This window comes from Zootoca vivipara, chromosome 6, assembly GCF_963506605.1.
Source record: "Zootoca vivipara chromosome 6, rZooViv1.1, whole genome shotgun sequence".
NCBI lineage: Eukaryota > Metazoa > Chordata > Lepidosauria > Squamata > Lacertidae > Zootoca > Zootoca vivipara.
The window spans coordinates 83,747,585-83,764,330 of record NC_083281.1 but is presented as its reverse complement, the minus strand read 5'-3'; the positions used below and the strand labels follow the sequence as shown (position 1 = coordinate 83,764,330).

Here is a 16,746-nt window from a genome sequence, read left to right as displayed (position 1 = left end):
GAGGAAAAGAAGACGCGGCGGCCGGGCTGGGCTGAAAGGAACGGCTGCCTCTCCTCCCTTCCCTTTATTTTCCGCCCCCGGACACCCCCACCCTTTTTATTTATTGCTACCGTTGCTATTATTTATCAATGTGTCGTTATTAGTATCGCTAATACCCGCCCCCGTTTCCTTTAGCCCCCTTTTTTTTGCCTTCCCCCTCAACGGGGGGTTGGTCGGGGGGCGCCGGGGAGGAGAAGGAGGAGGAGGCGAGGCGGAGAAGCGCCTTCCTGGCCTAGCAGAGATGCTGCCCTCCCGGCTGGTGCCTGCCTGCCTCCTCCTGGCTGCGCTGCTCTGCGGACGGGTCCGCGCTGCCCGAGGTGAGCCAGAAGGCGGAGGGGAGGGTGGGGGAGGAAAACAACAATTAATATTTTGTATGTGTATGTGAGTGAGTGAGAGAGAGACAGATTTTTTTTTAAAAAAAAAAGGTGTCCAGGTCTCCAGCCACCCCACCCCACCCCGTTAGTGCCATAGGAGGATAACGCCTTAGCGTTGCACTTAACGGATAGCACCTTAGGCACGGTGCTGCACTTGCCTTGCCAAGTAGTCCTTCGTAACAGTGCTTGCGTTTTGCCTTTTCATTGCAGAAATATCTATCCATATGCATATGTAGATAGACGCGTATGTGTGTTTGTGCGCGCGTTTTGTGTAGTGTATACGGATACATAGAATGATACAGGTATGCGTGCGTTTATGGACGCATGTATATATGCATAAAAAAAAGATTTGCGTTGCCCTAATACAGACAGCAGTGACATTGCAATGATAATGATGATGAATAACGTAGCATTGGTATGGAAAGGATCAATAAGGACCACGACGACGGTGCTGCTGCTGCTGCTTCGTTTGTTGTGCCTGCGCTGCGATTGCATTGCTTTTTAGAACCTACTGTGGGTCACTTACCGCGCTGTGCAATATCGTGATTTGTTGGCTTGTTTGTTTTATTGGTGGTGGTGGTTTATTGATGTGTTGTGCGTTTTGCTGCATTTGCGTTAGGAGAACTGCCTTGAAACAGTACTGGTCCCCTTTTTTTGCACCTGCGATATTGTAATTGTTTATTAGCCTCATTCTGTATTCCTAATGGGAAGATGTCTGTTTGACCGTGTTGGGATGCTTATTGCAGCACACAATATGATAACAGCGGGTGGCATTTCACATTAGTCTGACTTGGAGTAGACCCGTTGAAGTTAGTGAACATGGGCAATTTAGGTTCATTAATTTCAGTGGGTCTCCTATGAGTGTACCCTGTGTGAATATCACCCAGTGTTCTTATTTATTAGATTTTGCTGCATTTGTATTAGGAGACATTTTTAAAGGGTCCTTTTTCTGCAAAGTGCAATTGTCTGACCCTGCATAGTATAAATATTGCATGATTTGATAATGTTATATATATTTATTATTATAGTATGCTTTCATAGGTGTGTATGCGTTTAAGATGGATATCCATCTCCTAAGCCCCATAGAAGTCAGTGCAATATACTTCTGAGTGGATATGTATAGGATTAGGTGTGTAATATATAATATCTGATGTAATGCTGTATGTATAAATACAATGGTTGTGTGTGTGTGTGTGTATGTATGAATGTACAAGTTAATATTGCAGCCATTAATATAAGGATATTTTAATATTGCTTTGTTTAGTAGTGATATAGACACTATTCCATATTCATATTTTTATATGTAATCTCCCACAGCCTTTTAGAAAGATATTAATAAAATGAATAATTTATAAAGCATATAAGTACTTAGGTTCCACTCTTCAGCCAGAAAACTATTAATACCTAATAGAGTATAGTGCTTAATATTGCATTGTTTGATAATGCAATATTTTATCCTTGTACTTATATTGTCCATTATAATACAGCGCATCATTAATAGTCCCTGTTTAACAAGGATATTATAACATTCCATTATTTAATAAATGATGCACACCTACTGCACAACATTCCACCTTATATTAAGAATACAGCATTCATAATACACCTAATACTCTCTTTTCCATACATGCACTCACTTTCTTGTATTTTTTTTGGGGGGGGGCAGATTTGATTCCCTTTCCACTTCATCCCATCTCCCCACCTCATAGCAACAGCACCTCCCCTCTAAGCATGATACCCCCCTCTTTTTAACATAGTACTTATGTAGGAAACACCAACATGCCATTAGCAGTAAATCCAAATGCAGGTATCTGTTCACCCCCACCCCGATATTTGTCCATTTCACTCTTAAGCACACATAGATACACAAACTTCCTAACCCCACAAATACCTTTTTCATACAACTTGCCTGTTTCTTTTACTTTTCCCCTTTCCAAAACACTCTCCCAGATCCCCAGACCAGCACCTTCCTATGCACAGGATACTTACCTTATTCTGCCCACCCCACTTCAGGGACACAGTGACGAACATGCATTTTTCACCCTGTCCTTTTGAAGCTGTTCCCTGTAGCTTTCCTCTTAGGGGGCCTGTACTTCCTGCATCTCTGCCCCCCCAAATGTCTGCCTCCCCACTGTGCTGATTAATTATTAGTATTCTGTCCACTACCCCATGCTCTTACATCCAAATGTACTTTCTGGACCACCATTGGCCTTTCCACATTCTGTATAGAAGCTATTCTCTGCCTCCTCTATTCCTCCTTCCTCCCCCCCTGGTTTTAAACCATCTCAGAAAGGCACATGTGTTTGAAGGACCCAGACTCCAGACCCTGCCAAAGGAATTGTTTCCCTCCATATATTTGACTTTGGAGGTGTGGAGTCCTTCATGCAAGGGCATATTTTGATAAGCAGTGGGGGGCTTAGGAAGATCGCTCCTCCTACCTTTCCACTCTTTTAAGGGGATACATATTTCTAGTGTGGGGGGGCACTATTTCCCCCCTCAGGAAAGGGGATGATGGATAGCCTTCCTCACTCTGTAGTTTTACAATTTAATCGCCTGTGCCCATCAATCCATCTCTGAGGTTAAATCCACCTATCCCTCTTTTCTCCAGTGATATCTCTTTTATACCACCCTATGCCGTTCCCCTCCTGCATTCCTGTATGTTGAGCTCCTTTCCCCTATAGGGATTTAACAAGGCTTAATCATGTCCCCAAATCATATGCTCTGTGTATCTGGATCAGGGTGCAAATGGGGAAGGAAATAGCAGTGTCCTTGGTGGTGATGGGCTTCTTATCCCTTCAAGTCTATACGGGTGGTGCTGGATGGAGCAGATGGAGGATACCGTTCTAGAAGGTGACAGAAAGGTGCCCCCTATATATGCTGTCCTACAGGGTCGGGGAGAATGTTTACACAGTGCCTGCAGTGCCCCCCTCCCTCTTGCTTTGTTTTGCTTTGGTATAATCCCCTCCATCTTTTTTCCGGCAGTGAGGAAAACATTCCATAGGGCAACCTGATCATGTTGGAGATGGAAACCTGCTTACTCCCCAGATAGAGAGACTGCCAGTGTTTTTATCTGGCGGGCAATTTTGGCTGTCCAGGCTGTGTCCTCCACTGCCCACTTTGGCTCATAATCTGGGTTAGCAGGGAGGAATGGAATGTGGGGGGTATAATGGCACTGCTTGTGAGTGGGGGGAGGGAGTCTGCTCTCTGCCGGCACACACTTTCTTTGTTTTTGTCATGCAAATCATTTCTCTCACACTCCACAAATTATTTCCCAACTAGACTTCTGTTTGTCCCTTTGATGATAAGAGACAGCGTTGTTGCTTGTGGCAAGGCTAGGTTAAACTGGACCAATCTGATGAGATTAACAATGGTGTAAATACTGTCTGTCTCTAGGCTTGCAAAAGCTCTTTCTCTTTTGAGAGTATGATTCCCCCCACCCCTTTCCAAGCAGCGATGGTATTTTAGATGGTGGAATTGTTTTTTTTTAATCGTCAGCTGTGAATAGATGCAGGGAATTGGACACCTTACTGAATCTCTGGGAACCTTAAACCACCTCAGTTTCATTGAAAATGCTTTATGTCATTTAAAGCAAACACAATCCCTTCTCACACCTATCTAGCTGTTTAACCTTTTGCAGCGCTTGTGTTATCGCTGGGCCTTGAGCTGGGAAGTGAGGACGCATTGCAGATTATGTGTCTGGGGTTGCAAATGTTTCTTTCCCTAAATGTGGAGCCGGAGCTCCCCCCAAACAGCTTAATTGCTGTTTAAAACGTGTGCCATTTAAAATGTTTTAATAGACATGCATTTCACTAAGTCCTACTGAAAGTAGACCCATTGAAGTTTAACTTAGTCATGTCTAAATTTCAATGGGTCTACACTGAGTAGGACTAACATTTGACACAACCCATTTGACTGCAAACTGATTTATTTTTAAGGTGGTACAGGTGATGTTGGGGTATTTTGCTGATAAAAACTGAACCTTTCAATCATCTGTGGAAATGTTTAGTTTTCATCCCAATGGATTCACAGAACAACTGTGCTTGTCTCTTAAATTTCATTCACTTTAGCTATTTCCAGAGGGTTGGTGTGTTGCAACGTAACAACAACGCAATAAAGTCTTCTGACATCTTGAAGACTTAACATGTTTATTACCATGCATGTTTTCTATTGGATCAGTGGACCCCAGTCCACAAAAGTTTATGTCACAATAAACATGTTGGTTTTTATGGTACTTCCTAAAAAAATTCATTTCGGCAGCACCTTAAAGACCAACTAAGCTCATACCAGAATAAAAACTTAGTTGGTCTTTAAGGTGCCTAAGGTGCTTTAAGCTATGGTTTTCCCAGTAGTGATGTATGGAAGTGAGAGCTGGACCATAAAGAAGGCTGATCGCCAAAGAATTGATGCTTTTGAATTATGGTGCTGGAGGAGACTCTTGAGAGTCCCATGGACTGCAAGAAGATCTTAAGAAAATCAGCCCTGAGTGCTCACTGGAAGGCAGATCCTGAAGCTGAGGCTCCAGTACTTTGGCTACCTCATGAGAAGAAAAGACTCCCTGGAAAAAACCCTGATGTTGGGAAAGATTGAGGGCACAAGGAGAAGGGGACGACAGAGGACGAGATGGTTGGACAGTGTTCTCGGAGCTATCAACATGAGTTTGATGAAACTGTGGGAGGCAGTGGAAGACAGGAGTGCCTGGCGTGCTCTGGCCCATGGGGTCACAAAGAGTCGGACACGACTAAACGATTAAACAACATCATCTTTTGTGTAGCTGTACTAGAACCCTGTCTTGCTTTAAAGGTTATGTCTATAATAAATATGAAGACAAATTCCAGAAAAGCATTTATGTTAGAGTATGTGCATGTGTATATGTGACAGTGAGAAGACAAAAAATCCTGGGACAGATGAGAAATGACCTTAGGTTGAGCATCCTAATGCCAAAAGGACACTCTCTAATGTGATATGCACATGATCATTCATACCGTGTTAATTTGGAATAACATGGACAAGTAAACAGCTACTTGAAATCACCAACAATTTCATACTGATAACTAGGTGGGAAAGCTTTAGTAAGGGAGTGGGGAAGTTCAGTACTGCCCCATTGCATATTGATTTATGCCATGGGTTGCTCATGGGTGCATAATTGCCCAGAAAGGCCTTCCTTGGCACCCATGGGCTTCTGTCCTCTCACAGCTCCCGTCTCTGAAATTAAACTTGAAAGAAGCGTTCCATAGTAGACAATGGAAGACTGTATCAAGCCTATTTTTTTGGCTAGTAAGAGTTTATTGTGGACTAGTAAACTTATTGGATTTATTTGCAACTTGGGGACAACTGCTGTCCCCTTGGTATATTCTTAAAACAATTTTACAGCTCAGTTCTATGCAAGTTTACACCCCTAGCAATATGCTTAGACAAATATGTAAAGATGAATGTCCTGTTATTTGCTATTAGTGTTGTATTCTGTATAGGAGAGTTGATTGAGGTGAATAGTGTTTCACAAATGACTAGCAATAGGTATATGTGGGCAACTGTGCTAGGATTGTGTGATCTTTTTGCCTGCCTTATTGCTCATCTGTAGATAATGTACCTTGAGGCTACATTGTCCTGTACGTGGCTTGTACTTGCTTTATCGGTTCAATTTCCAAAAACATGATTTGGGAGTTATTTTGCTGTTAAAATTTAAATGTTTATTTTCCTATGGCTGATTTTATATATACTTGAAATAGAGCACAGTTGCTGAGTTTTTATAGCCTGACTTTAAATGTGGCCAGATGGCAGTTGCCTTTCTCAATTGGCTGTGCTATTTATTGCGAACCCGGAAGTGATGGAAGCGCTATCACTGCAAAGAGATTCAAGACTGTGCAAGGATTTTCTGTGGTGATAGTCTCTGGTTTCCCATTTAGCAGTGTGGTTCATCACTGTTTTCACATGACTGCTACCGTATAATCTGGAAAGGCTCTAATATTTTAGAAGGATATTTTGGAAGGGCTGTAGCTCAGCGGTAGAGCAGAAGATCCCATGTTCAATCCTTGGCATCTCCCGGTAGCGCAGGGAGAGAACACTGCCTGAAACCCTGGAGAGCCGCTGCCTGTTAGTGTAGGCAATACTGAGCCAGATGGACCAAGGCTGTGTCTCGGTAGAAGGCAGCTGCCTATGCTTTCCCCAAACCTCCTGGTTTTGGAGGTTTACTCAGCTTATTTAAAGCCAAACAGATTACCGTAATTCATATTCTTGTACGAACGCAGGCCTTTGTTTTTATGGTCAGAGGCAAGAGTGCTTCTGAATACCAGTTGCTGGAAACCGCAGGAGGGGAGAGGGTTCTTGTGTTCAGGTCCTGCTTGCGGGCTTCCAAAGGGGCATCTTATTGGCCACTATGAGAATAGGCTGATGAAATAGGCCTGATCCAGGAGTGGTATCCGAATATATTTATAGCTATGTCCAGGATGCTATGGAGAGCTGGAGGTTTGGAAATGTGTGTGTTGCTTTTTAATCCTAGGAACTACTGGTAACTTACACAGAACTAGCAAAGAGTTCATGGCTTCCAATCCAACAAGGAGGGGTTTTTATATTACTTTTCTTTTTTTACATTGTATATCAGCCTTCACCAACTTGGTGCCCTCCAGATGTTTTAGACTACCAGTCAGAGACTGATGAGTTGTCTTGTCACCCAAAATATCTGGAGAGCACCAAGTTGGAGGAGGGCTGTACGCCTACCTGAGAGCTTCCATTTTCAGAATCAGTAACACTTTCCCCAGTCTCTTGCATTGTTGAAGAATGTTGCGAAGCTGCTGGATCTAAATTACTGGCAGGGCCCTTCGTGCTTTTAAAATGGACAACGCTTCTCACTGTTAGCTGCTTTGTGGTGATGAGAGCAGCTCTACTCAGGTTTGCTTCTTTTTGTTTCTGCTCTTTCAGTCCTCCATTTGTTAGCACAGCATGAATACGGTAGGAGAATGCTTTTGTTTGGCCTGGGAAACTTCTTTCAAACTGCACATTAAAGGGGACAATCTGGAGGGATATATATGCACAGAAATCTGTCCCCATGAGACATACAATAAAGCCAAAGCCACCTTTTGCATAGCCCAATATAAAAAATATATTTTTTAACTCACTTGTGTCACATGGGGGTAGGAAAAATGAAGGAGACAACACTCCTCAAGCAATCACTGCCTGGTTGCCTGGCAAGGACTCTTTATTTGCTATGGGTGACTAAGCAAACAGATCTTGGATTATTTCCATGGCTGTGGAATGAGCTTCATTTAATACCTTTGCATTAAATGCTTTTTGTCTTTCAGTTATAGACATTGCAATATGAAGCATTATGGTGTGTAGAATCATAGAATTGTAGAGTTGGAAGGGACCTTGAAGATTCTCTAGTTCAGGGTTTCCCCCAAAAAAATTTTTTGGGGGGTCTTCAGCTGTTTTTTGGACTACAATTCCCATCGTCCCTGACCACTGTTCCTGCTAGCTAGGGATGATGGGAGTTGTAGTCAAAAATCAACTGGAGACTCAAGTTTGGGAAGGCCTGATCTAGTCCAACCTCATGCAGAGTAGGAACTTTTTGCCCAATGTGGCTGAGTATCCATTGCTAGTCTTGCTCTGAGTAGTCCAGTTGAAATTAATATACAAAATTTAGATCCATTAATTTCCATGGATCTTCTCCAAGTAATTGGATATAATCCCAAGCTTCACCGATAACATTCATACAAAAGCAGAAGAAAGAGAGATCAGAGAAAAGTGCTTGGGATAGGATGCTTACTGGGAAAGAAAAAAATATATACGGTATCAAAATTACAGCAAGGGCTCATCTTACTTTCAATGGAAGGAAAATGCAGATAAGAAAAGGAGATAAAAAGAAAACTTATTTCGAGGCCGTCAACAACATTCTTAGGCAAATACTTCTGAATAGGCTGCATGGGTGTAGCCAAGGGGGGGCAGATGCCCCTCCAATCAAGTACTGTAAATCAATAAAAATACTTAACTGAGATTCTGCCACCCTCCCCAGCCCAAACATAAAGCCTGCACCACTGACATAAATCCTGGCTAAGCCCATGGTAGGCTGACCAAATGTTTCAAGTGTGTGTGTGCATTCATGTGTTGGGGGGTGGAGGAGAATAGCATGTCCTCTTTGCACAGGGACCAATTTTATCCATACCGTTCCAATTTTAGAACTTATGCATTCAGCTGTGTTTTTCTTTAAACATTAAGTTTTTGAGATGTATTTCTTTAGAAGTTTGTTGATGGGGTGGAAGACCAGTTTCAACCTTCAGTTGCTTTAATGGGCAGTGCAAAACTTTAAAAAGTGAGTGTCACTTTATAATTCACTTCATGATGCAATGGTTCAGCAGTGATTTAATTGATTAGGTAGGACACTGGAACTGTTTGCTGATTGCAAATAGGCTGGGCCCAAAAGCTAGTCTGCTAGCCATGCCCAGGAAGTCATTGTGGACAACTCATGAACAACTCATGTGGTTTCCGCTGGTGGCTGGTTTCTTAATCTTAACCGCAAACACTTTTTACCACTTGTTTGACAGGTTGGAGGGTGGGGAGTAAGTACAAAAGCCTTTAAGGCGAGTGCTGCATCCATTTGCCACACCCATTACTAGTATGTGGCTCTTGGAAAATTGCCCTTGAGGGAATGTCGTCCTGAAGGAATGTTGCCCTTGAATTTGAAAAGATTCCTCACCACTGACCCATATGGGTCTTAGAAGAGCCCTTACTTTCAGTCAATAGACTAGCTTATATCATCTGCATAATTTTTGATTGGTCCCTAAGGCTGACAGGAGATGGAGTTTAGAACCAGTTTAGAATAGAATCTATTCCAGCCCCCTGTTCTCACAGTGGCAAACTGGGTGTACATCATTGGAAGACAGCAAACAGGACCTGACTTGTGTCAATGCAAAGCTTGGAAGGCATATGGGCACCCATTGTGATGAACTAGATCAGGCAGTGCTGCTTCTGCCTGTCCAGGATGCTCAGAATAGCTGTGATAGCAGATGAAAATGCGGAGAGGTAGATAATCAGTATGTCTTCACAGGGTGGATGTAAGCTGGTCTCTTATCCATGCCCTTGTTCTCTGGTAAAGGTAAAGGTAAAGGGACCCCTGACCATTAGGTCCAGTCGTGACCGACTCTGGGGTTGCGCGCTCATCTCGCATTATTGGCCGAGGGAGCCGGCGTACAGCTTCCAGGTCATGTGGCCAGCATGACAAAGCCGCTTCTGGCAAACCAGAGCAGCACATGGAAACGCCGTTTACCTTCCCGCTGTAGCGGTCCTATTTATCTACTTGCATTTGACGTGCTTTCGAACTGCTAGGTTGGCAGGAGCTGGGACCGAGCAACGGGAGCTCATCCCGTCACAGGGATTCGAACTGCTGACCTTCTGATCAGCAAGCCCTAGGCTCAGTGGTTTAACCACAGCGCCACCTGGGTCCCTTGTTCTCTGAGCCAAGTGTTAATAGTGGTAGGAGTCGCTTTTTAACTGACTTGGGCAGTGGCCTAATCCTGTGTGCATGGAGTCAGTGCTTTGATGGGTGAATCCTTGTTCCCATAAAGCTGAGGTGTTTTTGCTGTGTTTGGGGGCAATTTTAAGCTGATTGGGCAAAATTGGACTGTCCTTGCTTTGCTTGACTTGAGTTTGCTGCTCGTGCTAATCAAAATCTAAAATAAAAGGGTAGAATTGTAAGTTAAAGGGGAAAGTAAGGGGGTTGGATTTTAAAAAAATGGGTGGGAGGATTATGTGTGTGTAACACACCCCATTTTTCAATTTACACTGATTCTGAAAGCAGCTGATAACTAAAATCCATAATAAAAAGTTAAAATGCTAAATAAAAAGTTAAGTTATAACAGGGATACATGTTAGCCTCCCAGTCACCAGAGCAGGGGGTAGCCAATGTGGACCCTCCAATTGTTGTAGGACTCCAACATCTATTAGCTCCAGTCAGCATGGTCAGTTAGCCAGGATGAAGGGAGTTCTAGTCCTAGGGACACCTGGAGGGTGCTGCATTGGAGGGCACCCTAGAGGATGATAAGACAGTTTGGCATAGTTTAGTATGTTGGGCTACTACTGAGGTGGAGTTCCTAAGGTGGTTGGATGGCACCTTGTACTCCTCCTTCCAGCAACTTTGCAGCCAAGCTGGTGTCAAATGTATTGCTATGCTTTCCTTTGGACCACATCAGCGAGGCCAAGGGGTGTGTGTATCTTGTTGTCTAGGCAGCCCCAACCCTCCAGAAATACTACCCCAAGGAGGTCACATGGGTGCTGCTAATGCACCCCTGGAGGCACACTCCATTCAAGACAGAAGGATGCCAACAATAACTAAGGAGACCCACGTTCAAATCGCCCTTCTGTAATGAATCTCACTAGATGACATTGAGCCAGTTCCACACACATAGCCTAACTCATCTCACTGTGTTACTGGTAAGAATAAAATAGTGGTTGGGAGAAGAGCCATGTATACTTTCCCTAGAGCCCCAGACTATTCTCCCCACTCCAACAAAATAGTGTGGGTGGGGGAGACTTCTCTCTGCTGGCCAGTGGTGGTAAAAGGCCAGATTCCTTGGGAGCAAGGAGTACAGGTAGCTGTGGAGCAGGGCTGGGTGGAAAGCTGCCTCCTCAGGTGATGGTTCCCAGCTGCTTTTGCTTCCAAGAGAAAAAATTATCAGACCTCCAGGAGGAGCTGCATGTGCATTTGGGTGGATGGGAAGGAAGGTTGACCAGCCAGTGGTAAAGGTTCTCCACAAAAAGCAGGTACCCTGTCTTTGATCTGCTAAGCAAAGTATTAACCCAGGAATAAGGGTCCAGGAATATTTGACCTTCTAAAGGCAGCATTGGTGGAGGAAGAATGTGATAGCTTGACAGCAGGATCCAATTCCCGAAGCAGGATTTGCAAGCTGCTGGAGGATTATCCCTTGCATATTGACAAAAACAACCACAAGGGAGTGAAATAACATACCTCGATTGCCAGTAAAAACCAGAGAGCCATCCAGTATTTAACCTAATCAATAAGGGTTTCACCTTTCCAAAGGAGCTGCATTAACCTTTTTAAAAGAAAAAGGGGAATAGACAAAGGCTAGTGTTGTTTTCAGTGTACTGAGAAAAAGTTGTCATTGGATCTTAATTACAGAACATATCTGTGGGGCATGAGATGGCTTTTTTTTTGCTTTTAATCTCTCAGGACTACTTTGCTAACAAAAGCTGCAGTATTTCAGCTGACATGTCATATTAAAGTTATATTTCTTATCCCTCCTGAAAAGAAACCTGTGTTGGCTACTGGAGCTGGTTACTCTAAAATGCTTTGTATCTGAAAAGATTTTGGAGGGGTGGGCATCATCATCAAGGCCTCACAAAGTGTATAGAAATATTTCATCTTCTTTAACGTGTGGTGCCTAAATGCCCCATATTGAAAAACCTGTACCATCTTTTGACCTCTGCTAGCGCCTTTTCTTCACTGGTCCATTGCTGTAGCATCATGTTATATTTCTTTGCAACAAGGAAAGTCTGTAGCTCATTGGTAGAACACCTGTTTTGCATGTACAGTAGAAGGTTCCAGGTTCCATTCCTAGCATCTGGTACGGTTGGGAAAGACTGCTTCCTTGAAATCTCAGAGAGCAATTGCCAGCCAGTGTATTGAACTGGCAGGACCAAATTGTCTGACTTTGCTTCCTGTGTTCCAGTGCCTTATACGAAAGGCCATAGTTCAGTAGCTGAGTGTTTGCTTTGTTTGTAGAAGACCCCCAGTTCAATCCCCATTCTCTCCGGGCATGGCAGAGAATGTCCCCTATTAGAAATTCTGGCAAGCTGCTGCCAGCCAGTGTGGACAGTATGGAGTCAGGTGGACTAATGGCCTGATTCATGATAGGGTAGCTTCCTGTGCTCAGTTGGACTTGTTCCCCAGTTGCTAAATTCTCTGCCATGGGAGGCTTTCAAGAGCTCAAGCCATTTCTGAAAATGTTCAAAGATGCTTGTATTAGTGGGGTTGAGAGTTTATGAGCAGATTCTGTGAATCCTGGCATTACTGTTGTTGTTGTTGAGTCGTTTAGTCGTGTCCGACTCTTCGTGACCCCATGGACCATAGCACGCCAGGCACTCCTGTCTTGCACTGCCTCCCGCAATTTGGTCAAACTCATGTTCGTAGCTTCGAGAACACTGTCCAACCATCTTGTCCTCTGTCGTCCCCTTCTCCTAGTGCCCTCAATCTTTCCCAACATCAGGGTCTTTTCCAAGGATTCTTCTCTTCTCATGAGGTGGCCAAAGTATTGGTGCCTCAGCTTCACGATCTGTCCTTCCAGGGAGCACTCAGGGCTGATTTCCTTAAGAATGGATAGGTTTGATCTTCTTGCAGTCCATGGGACTCTCAAGAGTCTCCTCCAGCACCATAATTCAAAAGCATCAATTCTTCGGCGATCAGCCTTCTTTATGGTCCAGCTCTCACTTCCATACATCACTACTGGGAAAACCATAGCTTTAACTATACGGACCTTTGTAGGCAAGGTGATGTCTCTGCTTTTTAAGATGCTGTCTAGATTTGTCATTGCTTTTCTCCCAAGAAGCAGGCGTCTTTTAATTTCGTGACTGCTGTCACCATCTGCAGTGATCAAGGAGCCCAAGAAAGTAAAATCTCTCACTGCCTCCATTTCTTCCCCTTCTATTTGCCAGGAGGTGATGGGACCAGTGGCCATGATCTTGGTATTTTTGATGTTGAGCTTCAGACCATATTTTGCGCTCTCCTCTTTCACCCTCATTAAAAGGTTCTTTAATTCCTCCTCGCTTTCTGCCATCAAGGTTGTGTCATCTGCATATCTGAGGTTGTTGATATTTCTTCCGGCAATCTTAATTCCGGCTTGGGATTCATCTAGTCCAGCCTTTCGCATGATGAATTCTGCATATAAGTTAAATAAGCAGGGAGACAATATACAACCTTGTCGTACTCCTTTCCCAATTTTGAACCAATCAGTTGTTCCATATCCAGTTCTAACTGTAGTTTCTTGTCCCACATAGAGATTTCTCAGGAGACAGATGAGGTGATCAGGCACTCCCATTTCTTTAAGAACTTGCCATAGTTTGCTGTGGTCGACACAGTCAAAGGCATTGATCCATGAAGGGGGGCATTACTGTATATATACTGTAAATGCTACTTTATAGCCTTAAAGGTAAAGGGGCCCCTGACCATCAGGTCCAGTCGTGTCCGACTCTGGGGTTGCGGCGCTCATCTTGCTCTATAGGCCGAGGGAGCCGGCGTTTGTCCGCAGACAGCTTCTGGGTCATGTGGCCAGCATGACAAAGCTGCTTCTGGCGAACCAGAGCAGCTCACGGAAACGCCGTTTACCTTCCCACCGGAGTGGTCCCTATTTATCTACTTGCACTTTGATGTGCTTTCAAACTGCTAGGTGGGCAGGACCTGGGACCGAGCAACGGGAGCTCACCCCGTTAATAGTTGTTTAATAATCATCATCTCTGCTCTTTACAGAGCACCCAGTAAAAATACAATGGTTCTTTTAAAAATACCTGCAAACTAATATCAATATAATTTTGTGAATTATATATTATCCAAAGGAACTGCTAACTTAGTTTCTTGTAGCTGCTAGACTTTCTATTGCACAATAAATGAGGAATTTAAATAATCTGTCTCTTGAGCTGGGATATAAAACCTTACGAAGCCTCACAATTGCTGGAAAGATAACCTGTTACAGTTTCATGATGAAAGGCAAAGAACCAGTAGAAAAATTTTATGCAAGTTAGTGGGGCTTTTTATCTTACGTTTCAAGTAACAGTCTGCATGACCATTACCTGCACCTTAAAAAGAACTATGGTGCACCTAAATTAAGTGTAGGTTTAATATACCTATATAGAATTGTACATACCATTATTGCGTATAAGCATCTCTCTGATGACGTGCTGTGTTTTTGTGTTGAAATTTTAGCAATCAAATTAAAACTAAATTTAGCTAGCAATCAAATTAAAAATAAATTTTTAAAGATCAGTAGGAATTACATGTTAATAACCAGTTGAAGGGCACATTATCAGCCTGACAAATCTTCAGCAAGAGTTGAGAAATTATAGTGATAAAAATTGTAGAAGGATCAAAAACTAGGAGGGATGTAAAACATACACAGGGTTATATCCAATCGAGTTATACTTTGGGTAGACACATTTAAATTAATGAACCTGTGTGATCCATTTCCATTAATTTCAGTGGATCTACTAGGACTGACATTGGATACAACCCCACTTTTCCTTCCGAGCTTATCTAATGAGGCTGGTTCAGAAGATTCTCCGGCATTAACATCTTTCTTAATATTTCTGTATTTCTTTTTCTATGAGTCATTTTGGTGGAACACCAGGTATTCTGTAAGACAGGTCTGAAACAAAATATAAGTAACTCTAAAACAGTTTAAAAACCAGCAATAAAAATGGCAAGAACGGCCCTTTTTAAATGACCTTGGCCATGTATACCTGAAGGAGCATCTCTATCCCTACTGAGGTTCAGCTCTAAGGGTCGTCTTGCAGTTCCCTCACTGAGAGAAGTGAGGGAACTAGGCAGAGGGCCTTCTTGGCAGTGATGCCCTCCCTTGGCAGTGGAACGCCCTCCCATCTAAAAGAACTACACAACTTTTAGAAGACATCTGAAAGCAACCCTGTATTGGGAAGTTTTTGATGTCTTACTATGTTTTTATATATGCTGGTAGCCACTCAGAGGCCAGATGGGCAAGGTATAAATAATAAAATCATTACTATTATTATTAAGAACAGCAAATCATGGCACCAAATGGATTAAACAACAACAACATCAACAACAACAACAACATATAGGCAGTCGTCCCAAAGTTTCTACGTTTGAAGGCATTGTTTCCTGAACAGGGTCGATTGACTGGGCCACTGTGTAGTGAAGCTTCAAGTTTGGCAAATGCCATGTGATCAAGAAACATCTCCCTCCCCCCACCAAATTTCACAAGTATCTAGGCATGAGGAGCAGCCTGCAATGTAAAGTTTGTACATTGCATCTTGAATGTTACTTGGTCCAAAATAGGAATCTGTGTCCAGCATAACTAGAAGAGCATCATCTCCCATACAAGCTAACTTTGAATCTTGACCTCTGTGGGAAAGTCATTTCTCTGGATCCACCATCTTTGATGAATTAGATATCCTGTGAGGGCCTCTTTGATTTTGGAATGGGATGACTGATCTCTGCTGCTGCTTTTAATTGTCAATTTCTCCTAGTGTTTTTGCTATTACACGCTTGTGCAACATACTAGTCGTCTACTTCATCAGTACAGTGGTACCTTGACTTCCGAATGACTCTACATACGAATTTTTCTACTTACGTAGGGGGGAAATGACCGTGCACTTACGAATTTATTTGACTTACGCTGACCCGCACTAACCACCGCAGCTGCTCTGCCGGCCTTCCACGATTGCGCTCTCCCCACCACCACTGCAAGAGCGGGGATTGGGCCTGCGATTGGCCGCCTCCGCTCCTGCGGCGCACGCAAGCGCGTTCTCCCCGCCACCTCCACCGCCTCAAGGGCTGGCCTCAGGGGAGCGGGCCCGTGATCGGCGGCCACCGCTGCGGCCCGCACAATCGTACTCTCTCCGCCGCCGCAAGGGCTGGGAACTCCTGGCCCATGAGCTGCCCCATTACCTCTGGTGTTCTGCTGGTTGCACGCTTGTGCTAGGATGACAACAACAACAACAACAACAACAACAACAACAACAACAACAACAACAACAAAACAACAACAACAACAATTCTGCTAAAAATAAAATAAAGTGGCCTCAGGGGATTGGCCCCGTGATCGGCCGCCGCTCCTGCGGCACGCGTGATCGTGCTCTCCCCGCCGCCTCCGCCGCTGCAAGGGCCGGCCATCTGCCGGCCTCGGGGGATCGGGCCCTCACTGCCCCGCGCCCGGCACCGCCGCTGCAATGCCAGCCTTCTGCACCTCGTGGGATCGGGCCCTCACCGCCGCCGGCCGCGCCACCTGCCATAGGCATGGATAGGGCCCTCGCCACCCCTGCCACCAGCCTCCCGCCAACCGCGCTTCCTGCCGATCCGGCCCTATGGCTGGATCGGGCCGCCGCTGCTCAGCTGGCCTCCTGCTGCCCCGCGCTCGCTGTCCCTCGCAGACCTCCTGCTTGCCTTTATAGTGCCTTTTTAAAAGGCCCTGGAACGAATTAATCTGTTTCCAATGCATTCCTATGGGAAACAAATGTTTCTACTTACGAATGTGCATTCGGAACGGATTAAATTCGTAAGTAGAAGTTCCACTGTATGTACCTTAGCCTTTATGTGACTCTGTTAGGCAGAACAGGGAAGAATGACCATCTACCAATTCAC

The 16,746-nt window shown here is 44.2% G+C and overlaps 1 protein-coding gene across 4 annotated transcripts in view; it reads left to right on the top strand.

Moving 5' to 3' along the window:
• Nucleotides 1-6: 6 nt before the first annotated feature.
• The window catches only part of CLSTN1 (calsyntenin 1), a 64,905-nt gene continuing 48,165 nt past the window's right edge, over nt 7-16,746 (top strand). For all 4 annotated transcript variants that reach the window (XM_035117900.2, XM_035117898.2, XM_035117899.2 and 1 more), the window contains exon 1: nt 7-356. In XM_035117900.2, the coding sequence (XP_034973791.2) occupies nt 281-356 (76 nt within the window). In that variant the 5' untranslated portion in view covers nt 7-280. The remainder of the gene's footprint in view (nt 357-16,746) is intronic.